Source organism: Ooceraea biroi, chromosome 2, assembly GCF_003672135.1.
Source record: "Ooceraea biroi isolate clonal line C1 chromosome 2, Obir_v5.4, whole genome shotgun sequence".
Taxonomy (NCBI): domain Eukaryota; kingdom Metazoa; phylum Arthropoda; class Insecta; order Hymenoptera; family Formicidae; genus Ooceraea; species Ooceraea biroi.
This window is the reverse complement of record NC_039507.1, coordinates 10,650,430-10,664,463: the sequence shown is the minus strand read 5'-3', so window position 1 is coordinate 10,664,463 and position 14,034 is coordinate 10,650,430. Positions and strand designations below refer to the sequence as shown.

General features: G+C 33.1%; 2 protein-coding genes across 3 annotated transcripts; both read left to right on the top strand.

Moving 5' to 3' along the window:
• Positions 1 to 330: 330 nt before the first annotated feature.
• On the top strand, positions 331 to 2,000 carry LOC105279163 (iron-sulfur cluster assembly scaffold protein IscU). Its single transcript, XM_011338748.3, has 4 exons — positions 331 to 520; positions 1,020 to 1,244; positions 1,369 to 1,447; positions 1,846 to 2,000. The coding sequence occupies exons 1-4, from the start codon at positions 431 to 433 to the stop codon at positions 1,944 to 1,946; spliced, it is 495 nt and encodes a 164-aa protein (XP_011337050.2). The 5' UTR covers positions 331 to 430; the 3' UTR covers positions 1,947 to 2,000.
• Positions 2,001 to 5,445: 3,445 nt separating this feature from the next.
• On the top strand, positions 5,446 to 13,702 carry LOC105279162 (monocarboxylate transporter 14). 2 transcript variants are annotated; one of them, XM_011338747.3, is made up of 6 exons: positions 5,446 to 5,581; positions 6,045 to 6,264; positions 8,651 to 8,863; positions 9,101 to 9,227; positions 9,420 to 9,599; positions 10,214 to 13,702. In XM_011338747.3, exons 2-6 carry the CDS (start codon positions 6,123 to 6,125, stop codon positions 11,463 to 11,465), a joined length of 1,914 nt encoding a protein of 637 aa, XP_011337049.1. In that variant the 5' UTR covers positions 5,446 to 5,581; positions 6,045 to 6,122; the 3' UTR covers positions 11,466 to 13,702. The 2 variants fall into 2 exon arrangements, with proteins under 2 accessions (XP_011337049.1, XP_011337048.1); XM_011338746.2 differs by having other exon boundaries at positions 5,530 to 5,672.
• Positions 13,703 to 14,034: the final 332 nt, after the last annotated feature.

Genomic DNA, 14,034 nt, shown 5'->3' with positions numbered 1-14,034 from the left:
CCAGGGTTGCTACTAACGTCAATATATTATGCAAATGGACGGGACTGTTGAAACATTGGCTAGACAAAAGCTAATATTTTTGCGATCCTTGTCTCTCTTGCAATCGTTCTGTATGAAATTTGAAATCCGCTCTAAAGACAGTTTTGTTAGCTTCTTGTGATCGAAAGCAATGGCACGATTAATTTAACACATTTTGCTTTCGCATAATCTGAATTATCGATGAATTTCGTCGCTAACTCATTTAGTTCGTCAGAGTTCATGCCTAGATGGCGCAAAATCGTCCTCGCTTTTGCAAAAGCGAGTTTGCGCACTAAGAACTATATACCATACTTCGAGCTTCCGGATTGCTCATTGTTGCTCAACAGAGTACTGGTTGCTTTTTCTAATCCTTAGATTAAAGTGATCCATGATCAAGTTTGTATAAAACGAAATGGCATTATTCCGGGCATTGCCTGCTGGAATCAGCGTGACATCCAAGCTCGTCTCACGAAGCGTTCCCAGCGTATATTATCATGCAAACGTAACTATAATTTTAATCGTATATTCTCATCATTATATCAGTCCTAACCTCTTATTGTATTTATTCTTAAACATGTGACGATTTGTTATTTATATCTGTACGTTGTCATATTTTTATTGTATATTTGTGTATTTGTAGTTTGGATTTCCAGGTAGTACACGTGATTTCTAGCCTCTATTAATATGTATTTGGATTTAATTATATTTCCAAAATTAATGTATCAACCGTTAAACATCTAGTGTAAACACTAATTTTATTACGAGTATAAATGCGATATAGACAATTTCTACGAAAGTTGCATATTTTAGGGAAAATAATGTGCGCTGCATTCTATTACGATTCAAATTTTATCTCATATATTTATAGCATAATATTTATTTTTACATAATGTTATACAATATTATTTTTATTTTCTAATGAATTTAAGGGAATAGAAGAATATCTTAGTTTTACGTTATAATGTAATGTTTAATTTTAATAAAATGTTATATTACAATAGGTATTGGATCACTATGAAAATCCTAGAAACGTTGGTTCGCTGGACAAGAATGATACACAAGTTGGCACTGGTCTTGTAGGAGCACCTGCCTGTGGTGATGTGATGAAACTGCAGATCAAAGTTGATGAAAATGGCAAGATAACTGATGCCAAGTTCAAAACCTTTGGTTGTGGCTCTGCTATTGCTTCAAGCTCCTTAGCGACAGAATGGGTTAAGGGAAAAACTGTAAGATATCTTTTAATATATATCGTATTATATATATAGTTTTACAATTTTAATTTACTATATGTCATATGAGTTTTTAAGTATTAATATAAAAATCCTGTAATTCCGTTAATGTTATTTTCAGGTGGATGAAGCATTGGCATTGAAAAATACTGACATTGCTAAAGAACTTTGCCTTCCTCCAGTCAAGCTACACTGTTCGAGTAAGTACACATGCTGATATTGAGAATTTTTTTATTTACATTGCAAACTTAGATTAGATTAGGAAAATCCTGTTTCATGATATATCGTATACAATAATAAATACAATTAGTAAAGCAAATTTATTATAATGGTTTTAGAAAAATATTATAAATTAGTAAACATTTATTGTATTTCACAAAAATGTGATTCTCTTGCTTATACGTATGCTTATATGTATCAGCAATCATGGCTAAGTGTTAAATGTAAATTAAAAAATCAGTTATATGTATTTTTAGAATAAGATAAAGGTAGATTGAAATTCAGAAACACAAAAGAATAATAGAATTAAATCATATAGGATAATATTAAAATAAAATTAAGATTTCGTGATCTTAATAAGCTTTTTCACAAATTACAGTGCTTGCCGAGGACGCAATTAAAGCTGCTCTGTCAGATTATCGCATTAAGCAACAATCAAAGGCAAAAGCTGATGATAAAGCAACCGATAAAACAAATTAGAATCGATTAGAGAATGTAGTAATAATAGAAATAAATATTCTATATTTAGCTTAACAGATGTTATCTATTATATTATTTTTAAAAAATTATTCTATTATAATTATTAATTTAAATACATATTTAATAAATATATATCTATTTAAATATATATTTATTAAATATATATTTAAATAGATTTGTGAAAATAGTGATATAATAGAATAATAATTTCACAACTGATTATCTCTTTTCTTTTAGAATACTTAACTGACTGGGTATAAATTGTAAATGTATATTGTATTATTTTCGTAAGACAGAAAAATGTAAAAGTGTGATATAATATGTATGATTAATTTGTATTCGCTCTTTCTACTCGAAAAATATATATATGTGTGTATTGTTGATTTAATTTAATTTAATTTAATATATACATATCATATTATGTATAAAAAATTAGAAACTGGTGGGTTTTAGATACATTATGTGAACAGTGGTCGCGACAGTTAATAGTATGATAAATATGTACGTTGACGTTATCTTTATCAGTATTACTGAATCACATGATGCAATTCAGAAAACTTGTGTAGTTTGCAACATGCCTACGTTTATTCTGCGCTTTCAGTAATTAGCTTTTATCTATTGTAGATCAGAATTTCGAACGTTCATAAATAATCCACTATCGCCTTTCTTGTTTTGTCGTTACAATTAGATATTTTTTATGATGAAAGTAAAAATGTTAATAATTTTACACGATAACGAACTTTAAAAAAGTAATATATCTATTCAATGTTCTAACATTACTTTTCCTCTATGAATACGGACTTAAATTTTACCTTTTCTTATCAATGTTTATGGTGCAGACATGAAATCAGAGAAGCGGGATCGCGATCGTTAGCACTTTTCGATATGAAACAGAAGCGTAACTGCGTAACTGCTACTTCTTAGTATTCAAGCGGTTAAGAGAAATACGGCTTTATTATTTACTATTTATATTATATCAATTTTTAATGTCTTCATATACAGTATATTATTTATTGTCTGACTGCATATTATATTATTTATTTAGTCAACTTTATAATTTCTAAAGAAATTGTGGTTAATAATGATATTTAATTCAATCAATTATAAGATTGTCCTGCTATAATGTATCTATACAGTTGTACTTAACGCTGAGAACATGCTTATCTCTGTTCTTCGAATGAACAGCTTATCGAGGTCGTTTATCCGACAAATTATGTTGATAATCCGACAATCAAACGTCGCGCAGATTTGTGCTCAGTTGGCGCAAGCACGTTTAATCTAATCACAAATAATATATATTTAATGATTTTTTTTCCTTAAGGCGATACGTTTTACTAATTTTGTTTTGCAGTTTATTCGCTTTTTAGTAATGGTTTAGAACGTGGGAAAATGTATATTTATTGCAAATCGTTTCTAAGAACAACGTAAAGAAAGATTTTGTAAAGAAAAGATTTTGTTCCTGCAAAAATTTCACAAATGCAATCTTAATCTAGTTCTAGTTCGTAATTCTTCGGTTTGTTTTCAACCTACTTTTTTCTGATTATAATATGTATTTTCATTGTTATTTAGTATCATTTTAAGAAACATTTCAAAACTTACTATCGATGTGAATACAGAGACGCAAATGATCATTGATTCCTTTGTCTTGTAATTGGCACAATACCAATTGGCGCTTAATAAGAATTTATGTTACGCATGTAGCAATTACGTTTCTATTTGGCTTACGAGGGTGAACGACTAATTAGTCAAACCGCAGTCTTGTTACGAGGTTAATTTCCTTCATTTACCAACACTATGTCTATAGCACTATAGCACTATAGCACTATGCTGTCACGATGTCTCCTTGTTACCATTTCATTTTCCTTCGATTTATCATAAGATATTATGGAGGACAGCAAAAAATTTTTAAAACTTAATTTATTTGAAGGCTTTATATTATATACGAAAAAGTAGGAATTATTTCTACGTTGTAAAATGTTTTTATAATGACTGTTAATTAGTTTTATTTAGGTATTTTTTAAATAAAATAATATATTACGATTTAAAACAATGATTACCAAATTAATTAATTAATGTTTTTCTTATATTGATACTGTATCGACTTTTAATCAGGTAATGATTATATCTTATGTTAATCTTTGTTTTTGACGTGTTGATTATAACTAAAATAATCACGGCAAAAATCACACACGCATAATTATATAATAGATATTATTGCGCGATTGATCTGAACTCATTTCCGATCATTGGCTATCTTTCAGATGACTTCGCACTTTCGTAGATCTAGTACAGATAATATTACGAAACAATTATTGTTTTAGCACTCCGTTACGTATTACAATCAATAACATATATGATATGGTTGTTTAATAAATATGTAACTATGCAAAATTCTTGTTAAATTTTGTAGTAAAAATTAGCTGCAATAATCATCTGTCTATGAACAAGCAAAATTATAAAATGAGTAATGTTATATTATATAATAATTGCTTCAATTTCAATTAATTAATTCATTTTATATTCATCTGTTTCTAGATAGCACTATGTTGTGCTTTTATCTTACTCGAATGCATTAAAAAAACAAAGAAACAAACAAATAGATAGATAATTAATTCATTCAGCTTTTTGCCAAGAAAGGGACTTAGTTTACAATCAAGTATCTTACCTCATTCACACTCATACATACGTAATACGCAAGAAAGAGACAAATAAAGGCAACAGTTCACGAGAGAAAAAAGAAACAAAAAAATTGACAAAGCGAAGCGGCTAAACTGACATACTAATAAAGTGGGAATGAATCCAGCCAATAAGAAGACAAGACAACAAGATCAAACTACGCTGCAGTGCAGTGGCACATGTGAAAAATAAACGTTCCGTTTGTTTTATGTAATTCTAAGCTCTGTTTGCATTTTTTTCTCTCCCAAGATCAAATGCATGCTCATTTTCCTCATATTAAGTGTACATACAAAGCTCTACTGAAACGTACAAGTATCACAGTAATGTATACGTACGTAACGCGCAAAGTAGCAACTTGTGCTCCAGACTACGCTAGGCGGAACAGTGGTGCGAAGTAGAAGGGGAAACGACGTCCCCTGGAGTGGGGAGAGCTAGACACTTAACGCCCCTGCATCGTGACACACAGCTGATCAGTCAGTGGCGACATACGTCTGTTTACGTGCGCGTTTTGGCTGCGCCGCGCGGCATGGAATCACTGTAGCCTGAACGTGTATTAGGCAGTGAAACCGAGTTCATGTGTGTGCACTAGTGTCGCTTTACGCTCTCTATGCACCTGGACAACGAGGACGAGGACGAGGACGAGGACGAGGACGAGGACGAGGACGGGGACAAGAAGGACGACGACGACGACGGCGACGGCGACGGTGACGGTGACGAGGACAAGGATAAGGACAAAGACGACGACAGGGAAGATAGCGAAGCGCTCGGTAGAAACGAGTGGAAATTTTGTCGTGGCGACAACAAAATCATCCGACAAAGGCAGCGAAGGAACAGAGCGGCGGTCGAGTCAATCAACTGAGTCTATGACTGGAATGGTGGAATTGGACAGACGTGAGGAGGAACGAAAGTGGTGGAAAAAACACGAAGGAGACGCTCGACGCCGTTGGCACGCTCACTAGGTTCGTGACACGGGTTCGCAAAGAGCGCAGCACCGGAACATCCACCAAAGCACGGATCATTGACGCCATCATCATTATCATCGTCATCAGAGTCCGTTTGAATATCGCCTTATAAATATGCATACCACTAGGTGCACGCGCGCGACGAGTGATAAACGAAAACGCGTTTTGAAAGAGATAGAGATGTTTTAAAAATAGAAAAGAAGATTATATCCTTTTTTTTTATTCCTTCTCTTTTATCCCTAATATTCTCGCTCTGCTTGTATCTTTTGATTGTACTTATTAATTTCACTACTCTCTTTGTCACATTCATGAACGTACAATACACGTACAATACACGTACAATACGTGTACACGCGCCGTATGCACGCGCGCGCGCGGGCACGCACCCTACACATACACATAATTTTATATATAGCCCGTAGCACAGGGCGATCAGCCCCAATGTTTTTATCTCTTTCAGCTTTGTATATACAGGCAACTACGTGTGCGGTTAGTGCGTTGGTATATGCGCGCGCGCGCGAGCCGTAAATAAAGGTCGATGACGATGCAACGGGTTCAAGATCAGGACAATGGGATTAACATTAAGTTCGGGCCGGGCAAGCCGGGGAAAGGAAACTACAAGCTGGTGTCACAAAATTCTGATAACAACAAAGACCGGTTCAAAGGGACCAATGAACTAGGTAGGTGAGATTGCCAGTTATTTAACATCTCAGGCAAATTACTCGTTTTAATTAACAGAGTCTTTGTAGGAAGTTAAAAATCGCATATCCTTAATTAGCTGTCAACATTAATCCTATAATACAATGCTTATTGTTAATTCTTTTTTTAATCTCTTCTTATAATTCCCCGTCTAAACATAAGGGAAGCATCATCCAAAAATTGTTTATCGTTGCATAAGTATGTATATAAATATAACGAGAAATTTGTATGAAGAAAAGCATATTGGTGACATTGTAATCTTTCTCAGCGGCGTTATCGTAAAATTAATGTGACAAGAATAATCTCTGCGTAATCAAGATCTTTACTGTTTCGAAATCAGATTCTTTTTTATGTTTCAGTCTTATAATGAACTGTATTAATACAAATTTTACTGACAATTTTAATACGATTCATATACATCGCGCAAAGCATGTTGTTTGATTTGCAGTTGAGCACACACTTGTCATGATTTTTTTAGATAAAGTTAATATTAAGGCGCGACTATAGTATGAGTGTCCTATTATATAACTCCCCCTTTCTTTCCCTCTTCTTTATCTCTTTTTGTCCTCCCTTTCTGCGTCATCTTTTTCGTCAAATGTATATGTATTACGAAATTATTATTGTAATATATAATATGTGTATAGAGTAACCCATGACGAACCGTACATGAACAGAACATGTTCCTGGAATCAATTTACGTAGAAAATTGCTCAGAAACATGGATTAGGCTCGCAACCTAGATAAGCGTTCAAAGCTGAGGAGTGAACTTACTCTTTTTTATTTTATTTATTCTATCCTATTTTTATTAGACGACAATAAAAATCACATAAATTCTTGAAACTAATTTTCATTGGCTGACACATCGCCCATTATAATCTATTAAATGGACAGAGTAGCCATATGAAGAACCTCGTGATTGTTTCTTATCTGCCGAATTGTGGAGGGGACTAAACTTACAACGAGAAGGCTTACTATTACGTCAACTTCATTTATATGATTTATATGATTGCTGTTCAGTAAAAATTAAGTAAAATGAGTTTCAATAAAATTGTAACGCAATCCTCGACTTTGAACGACTGTATTTAGAAAGTTTTCTACTTTTCTACTTGATACCACACAGCACACTTTCCTAGTATGTAGTTCGTCATTGCATATCTTTAATAATTTATTAATAAATTATATATTATAAATTACATATCGTAAAAAAGGATTGCGTTTTTCAAGTTGATACAAAATAACTCATTCTAAAGAACCATTCCTTAAATTTCAAGCATAACAAAAATATCAAGAACATAAAATGAACTGTAATGATCGATATAGTTGATATTTTTATTTGTTTTTCTGTCGCTATATCATATCATCAATCGCTAACGCTGTCATCGTTCTTATTTTCCTGATCAATTGGCGAGGATCATCATCAGGGTCACTACGGTCAGTCACTGAGGAAGATCCGAAACAGGATCGAAACGTTGTACAGTTTACGGACGTCATACACATTCACACTTTAATAAGTCGTGGAATTACGCACCATTAACCGCGTCAAGGCTCTAACTTGTTCATTTAGCGTGGAAAATTAACAGAAAATCTCTAACAATTTTTATTTAAGTGCGTGCCACGTATATGCATGGAATGCCAATTTTGTCCTTTTTTTCTCGCTTTCCATATGAATCAGTTCGCTTTTGTAATTAATATTTACATGCGTTGATTACATGATATTAATGTTCACATGATGACATACTTCTTTGTGCGGCAATTATCGTCGAACATGTTTGATTGAGTTGGTTTTGCAATCGATAATCATGATACGAGGAAATCAACAGTTGTCATTAGCGATTTACATTCCTAATTTCCACCTTGAACACATTCCTTTCACGGAATATATGTCGGAGGAACGTCGGTTATATATCAACTGTTTGCTCAATTTGCTCACGAATTGATTACACAAGTTTAATAATAATATGCAAACCACGCAAATCCTGTCATATTTTTTATCAAATCACACAATCACTTCTGACATTTCTATTTAACTTAAATACAATGCTAAATATTTTAAATGAAGTATTAGTTTTATGTCATTTTTCGAGCGAGAGATGTATAATGTAATAAATTTTTTCCGTAAATTAGTCACTTTGTCATAATTCTAAAAAATATTGTGTATATATTTTTTCGATTGTTAACAAGTCTACAATTACGTGCCATTATCAAGGGCATGTAATAAAAATATAAAAAAGATAATAAAATAATATAAAAATTATATTATAAATGACTTAATTAATTTTATCTGATAAATAAAACTCAAATTGGCCTTAGTTCAAATATAAGTTGTGACTAGTTAATAATTACTTAATGACTGTTACTTTGTTACAGAGAAAGATGAAAAAATAGAGGAGAAATTAGTCCCACCGGATGGAGGCTGGGGATGGTTGGTGCTTCTGGCCTCCGTTATGGTTAACCTTCTTATTCCTGGCACCATTAAGTCCTTCGGAGTATTGTTTGTGGAATTTCTTGATGTATTCGACGCGTCACCGGCAGCAGCTGCATGGATACCATCGCTCTGTTACTTCTTGTACAGCTCACTAGGTGAGAATTATTCTAGTTGTTATGTCACATATTGATTTCATAAAATACTTCAATATTTTTTAGATATCTCTTTTTTCTGTAATTTGATCTAATTTTGTTTTTACTCAACTCCCGATTAAAAATTTAAATATGCTTTATTCTTATTATATATTCTTTATCTATATAAAATTTTTTATCTATAAATGGTATATAAATGGTATTTTTTTATCTATATAAATTATCATCTTACCGTTTCAGGTCCATTGTCTAGTATACTTTCAGTCAAGTATTCCTATCGTACAGTAACTTTAATAGGAGGAACATTTGCTGCAATGGGAATGATATTGAGCTATTTCGCCAGCTCTGTGGCCTTTTTATGTGTTAGGTACTTGTTTGTTTCATATAAAATATAATTTTTCTCGTTGCAAATTATCTTTTTCACATCGAGATTCAGGCAGGCACCGTGTGCCTGCGGCGAGAGTTAAATGTATTCCTTGGAGAATATTTATTATGCAACACAATATTAATTATTATGACATACGTGCAAATCTCGTGCATAATTCTTTTTGTTTTCTAGTTATGGTGTATTAGTAGGTACGGGAGCAGGATTAGCGTTTCCTCCAACTGTATATATCGTGACGTCTTATTTTGTACGGTTACGAGGTCTCGCCAACGGGCTCTGTATATCCGGTAGCGCTCTTGGCTCAATATTTCTTCCGCCTATTTTGGGCTTCCTTTTACGAGAATATGGGTATAGGTAAGTTCAGTACCATTTCTCTAATTCTAAGTCATTTATCAGTCATTCGCGCGTAGCGTCTACAAAAATATTGTTACAGCTAAATAAATAATTTAATAATAAAAATAATGAAGAAACCCGCAATATGTTAGGTAATATTATTATTTACTAAAATGTCATACATGGAAAGAATTTCTATAGAAAATATTAATACTTGCAATTATGGAATCTAACGGACGGCCGTTAATAGCATATTCTTGAGATCATTTAAAGACGAAATATTAAAATGTCAGCTATCAAAAGTTTTTAAGTGGTAATACTTATTACCATTTAAATACTTATTTAAAGTTTGTCAATTATATTATCTAAAGTTTGTGCGCTCAAACACAGTACATCACGTAGTAATGAAGTTATCTATTTCAAGCTAAATGAACAAGTTAGAACCTTCTAACTTGTCCATTTAGCTAGAAAAATATAACAGTATTTTTAATTAAGTAAATTAATTTAGTGCTATTTTTGAAGAAAGTGAGCCCACCAAGTGAAATAATTTTTAGGAAGTGTAGTTAGAAAACAAATTTAAAAATGAAAAAACTCCAGTCTATGTCCTTGCCTAATGTCTTTGCTTACATTTACAGAGGTGCAGTTTTAATAATGGGCGCTGTTACATTAAACGTCTGGGCGAGCGCGCTTCTATATCATCCAGTGGAATGGCATATGGTGCCAGCTGGTCCTTTAGATGATAGCGAGGAGCGCGATAATGCAGACACCGTATCGATGACTGTGACAAGCAGTCCCGAACAACCAGCCAATGAGAAGGAGAATAGCCAGTTGACAATAGCAAACAACTCGACAAGCGAGAAAGCCGCACCAATCGTTCCTAAGAGCGCGTCGAGTGTCGCCCTGGAATATTATAAGCAAAATACACCACTGCAGGGCCGCACGCGCAAGATCAGCGTGCCGACTGGACGCGAGATTAGCGGTCAGATGCATAGCACGCCAACATTGCATGCCGTACCGGAGCGCGGCGGTGCCGTGGCCGATTTCGGCAAATATCCCAAAGTAACGAGGTCGCCGCTACGTTCGCCCAGCACGTCCTCCTTCAATTATGTTAGCACGCCATACCACGGTAGCACGCTGTCAGCGCTGCATCCGGAACGCGCATCCACACTGACGCTGAACGCAATCTCCAGTACGTTTTCGAGGAAATCAACGACAGCAGCGCGAAAGGGAGAACCCGAAGAAGATGAGAAAGGTCAAGAGAACAAGTTTTTCGACTTCAGCTTGCTCAAAGATCCCATCTATCTCGTAATCCTAATCTCCAACTCTACCAACGCCGTAAGTTACACCAACTTCGTTATCCTGTTACCGGCCTATGCCATCTCTTTGGGCTTCGACAACTGGGATGCGTCGCTGTTGTTGTCGATCGTTTCTATGCTTGACCTAGTGGGCCGTATTGGCGGCTCTGCCCTCTCCGATATCAAGATTATGCCTAAGCACTGGTACTTTATCGGTGGTCTACTCGCCTCCGGGATCTCTTTGACTATTTTGCCATCGTCTAACACGTACACTACGTTGTCCGTGTATTGCGCCTTCTTTGGACTCGCATCTGGCATTTATGTCGGTATAACCGCTGTCATTATGGCCGATATGCTAGGTACAGAGAAGCTTACCTCGTCCTATGGCATCTCGTTGTTCGTCAACGGCGTCATTCAGTTAGTCGGGCCGCCCATATGCGGTATAGTGTTTGAACAAATCGGTAGTTATGGACCGATTTTCAGTATACTTGGCATCATCTTGATAATTGGTGCGTCCCTTTGGAGCTTTGTACCGTGTATTCGGAAGCGACAAGCAGCACTGCAGAAAGCCAGCAAAATAGATAAAGTATAGTAGGACTAAATAAACAAAATAAACTATGAAAGTCTATCTATTACTCATATCTGAACATTTTTCGTAATTTTTCAAATTTGAATTTGAATTTTTCAATTTTTTATATAAGCCTGTTGATAGATTATCAGGTTTTTGCTTTTTAATTTCAGCTATTTTGTTCTTGATTAGTTCGAGTTTATTATCAGAGAAGGGAAAGTTTCTCGTGCAGATATTGAGGAAAGATGTCTCTTTTTTTCATCTGACACAATGTATAAATGTTTAATGAAATGAGCAAACATTTGTTATGTTCATTAATAATGAAAATATTTAGGTTGATTATGACGAGTAGACACATAGCAATTAAACAAGTTGTGCATGATTCAATACTTCGTGGAGCACATATGAGCTTAATTGTATGGTCACTTGACCTACGTGGCCAACACATATGCGCGTCCGTGTGTGCGTGTAAAATAGAGACAAAGAGAGAATGAAGATAATAGTGTCCGAACATAAACTGTGATGAGGTATATGTATGTACTGTGAGTGTGAATATTCAAGTTATATAAGAGTCTCCAGATTAAACAATTTATGCAACATGATGCAAATAAGTTTTTCAATATGATTTAGAAATTTATTTTGAAAATCATTCAGTTCTTTGCTTTTGAATTGTTTATAATCAAAATTATTGTCTGATTATTAGCAATTATTAATTATGGCAATATTATAATATAAAATTTTATTGCATTAAATATTATTCCCAAATCCCAAATAATTGATGATATGAACAATTAATTCATGAAAATTGCATTGATTTCTAGATATTATTTTATTATTTGGAATTAATTTACTTTTTACTAATAAATTGAGAAAAACAATACCGATATTGGTTTATCGATAATTTTGCTTAATATGTGCACAGAGTGAGGTATAATTTTTTTCTGTTTTGTGATATAAAACGGATTGTCTATGTTTACATTAACATAACTATAAAATAAAACTGTCGCTTTTTATCGTGTTCACATATTATTTTTAAACTTGTGAAGACAATTGAGTGACATTTTTAGTATTTTATTATAACATTAATATATATTTTAATATATTAAAAGTAAATTTTATGACAAGGGTGCAGAAATATAATAAACTGCATTTTAAATAAATTTATACTTACAATAATAAAATGTTAAAAGTACTTAAAGTAAAGAATATCTAAGATAGTAAACCTAAGAAAAGTGCACAGATATACTTAAAGTTTATTTTGGATTTTTAAAGATAGAAGAAATAGCAGAAAGAAACAGCATTGTTTTATTATCTTATGGAGACTGTGTAAAACACGCAAGTGGCGATCTGTTTTAAATTACATAGAATCTAACTTTAATCACCAAACTCGACTTCGCTCTGCGCCAAATGTTAGACTTCGATTTAATCATGTTAACCGCTAGGTGGATGCCATTATACTGACGATATCGCACAATGTAGTTTTCGCACATTTTAGTCCATCTTTGACTACAAAGCGAATTATTTAGATAATTTTTGAGAGAACAGTTCTTAAGAAACAGTACTTAGAAACTTAGAAGAAGAGTACTTAGAAAAATGTGAAAAACATATATCTGTTGCCTTATATCCAAAGAAAAAGATTATCTTTCCTTCGAAAGTATAAATTTTTTATCGGCACAGAGAAATATAATTTAGTTTTATTCGAATACTTAGCGGTCATAATTGGTGCATGCTAATTGCATTGAGCACCGCATCGAAAAAACCGCGTTTATTTAGCGCAAATATTAATTTCGTCTTTAAGAAGTCTAGGATAAGATAAATCGCTATGCATTGCAGGCATAATGTTTCTTTGCAAAGACTCCATTGCACGTAAAAATGCGATAGTAATATTAGAATCGCAAATGAGTCCTACTTACGAAAACCTAGTTATCAAGCGATAGTAAAAGTCGCTTTCTGATAGAGGCTGCCCTCTTTTTTTCTCTAAATTAAGAATAAGACAATTAAAGATATTTACGAACAATATATAAGACTTGTAGCCGTATAAACGAAATATATCCGGCGAGTAGTAAACTATAGCCATCCTAGAGTTAATACCGTTCTCCTGGCGTAGGAAGATGTGATCGATTCAAATTTTGCAGACACTTCGCAATTCGCCAGAAACAATGCCTTATAAATAGATTGTAAGCAATTTATAAGTATAATACATATTATGTTTATAACTCTATACAAATACACAAAATAAAAAAAAAGATACTTGAAAAAAATTTACTGACTATAGTATTGATTTTGTTGTTATATAATAATTTATTAAAGAATTATATTAGAAAATGTTTTATAAAATTCATTATATATTATATATTCAATATAAATATCTATGTTAATATATGTGAATATATGATTTCTTTCATAAAAGATGATATTTGAAAAATTTGCACCAATAAAAGCAATTTTATTGTAAAAAATGTAATACTACTACTATACATACCTCAAGTATGTATCGTTAAATCAATTTAAATATTAATAATAGATAAAAAAGAGAAAGAAATTAAGCAATAAGAAAATAGTCAATTTTTAAATAGTAAATCAAGTTTTTTGT

What these genes read in the sequence shown, in the direction of transcription:
- LOC105279163 (XM_011338748.3), top strand. Translation starts at nt 431, where the DNA reads ATGGCATTATTCCGGGCATTGCCTGCTGGAATCAGCGTGACATCCAAG. An exon ending in GCGTATATTATCATGCAAAC is followed by an intron (nt 521 to 1,019) that starts GTAACTATAATT and finishes ATATTACAATAG; the next exon opens with GTATTGGATCACTATGAAAA. An exon ending in AATGGGTTAAGGGAAAAACT is followed by an intron (nt 1,245 to 1,368) that starts GTAAGATATCTT and finishes TGTTATTTTCAG; the next exon opens with GTGGATGAAGCATTGGCATT.
- LOC105279162 (XM_011338747.3), top strand. Translation starts at nt 6,123, where the DNA reads ATGACGATGCAACGGGTTCAAGATCAGGACAATGGGATTAACATTAAG. An exon ending in CAAAGGGACCAATGAACTAG is followed by an intron (nt 6,265 to 8,650) that starts GTAGGTGAGATT and finishes ACTTTGTTACAG; the next exon opens with AGAAAGATGAAAAAATAGAG. An exon ending in CTTCTTGTACAGCTCACTAG is followed by an intron (nt 8,864 to 9,100) that starts GTGAGAATTATT and finishes TTACCGTTTCAG; the next exon opens with GTCCATTGTCTAGTATACTT.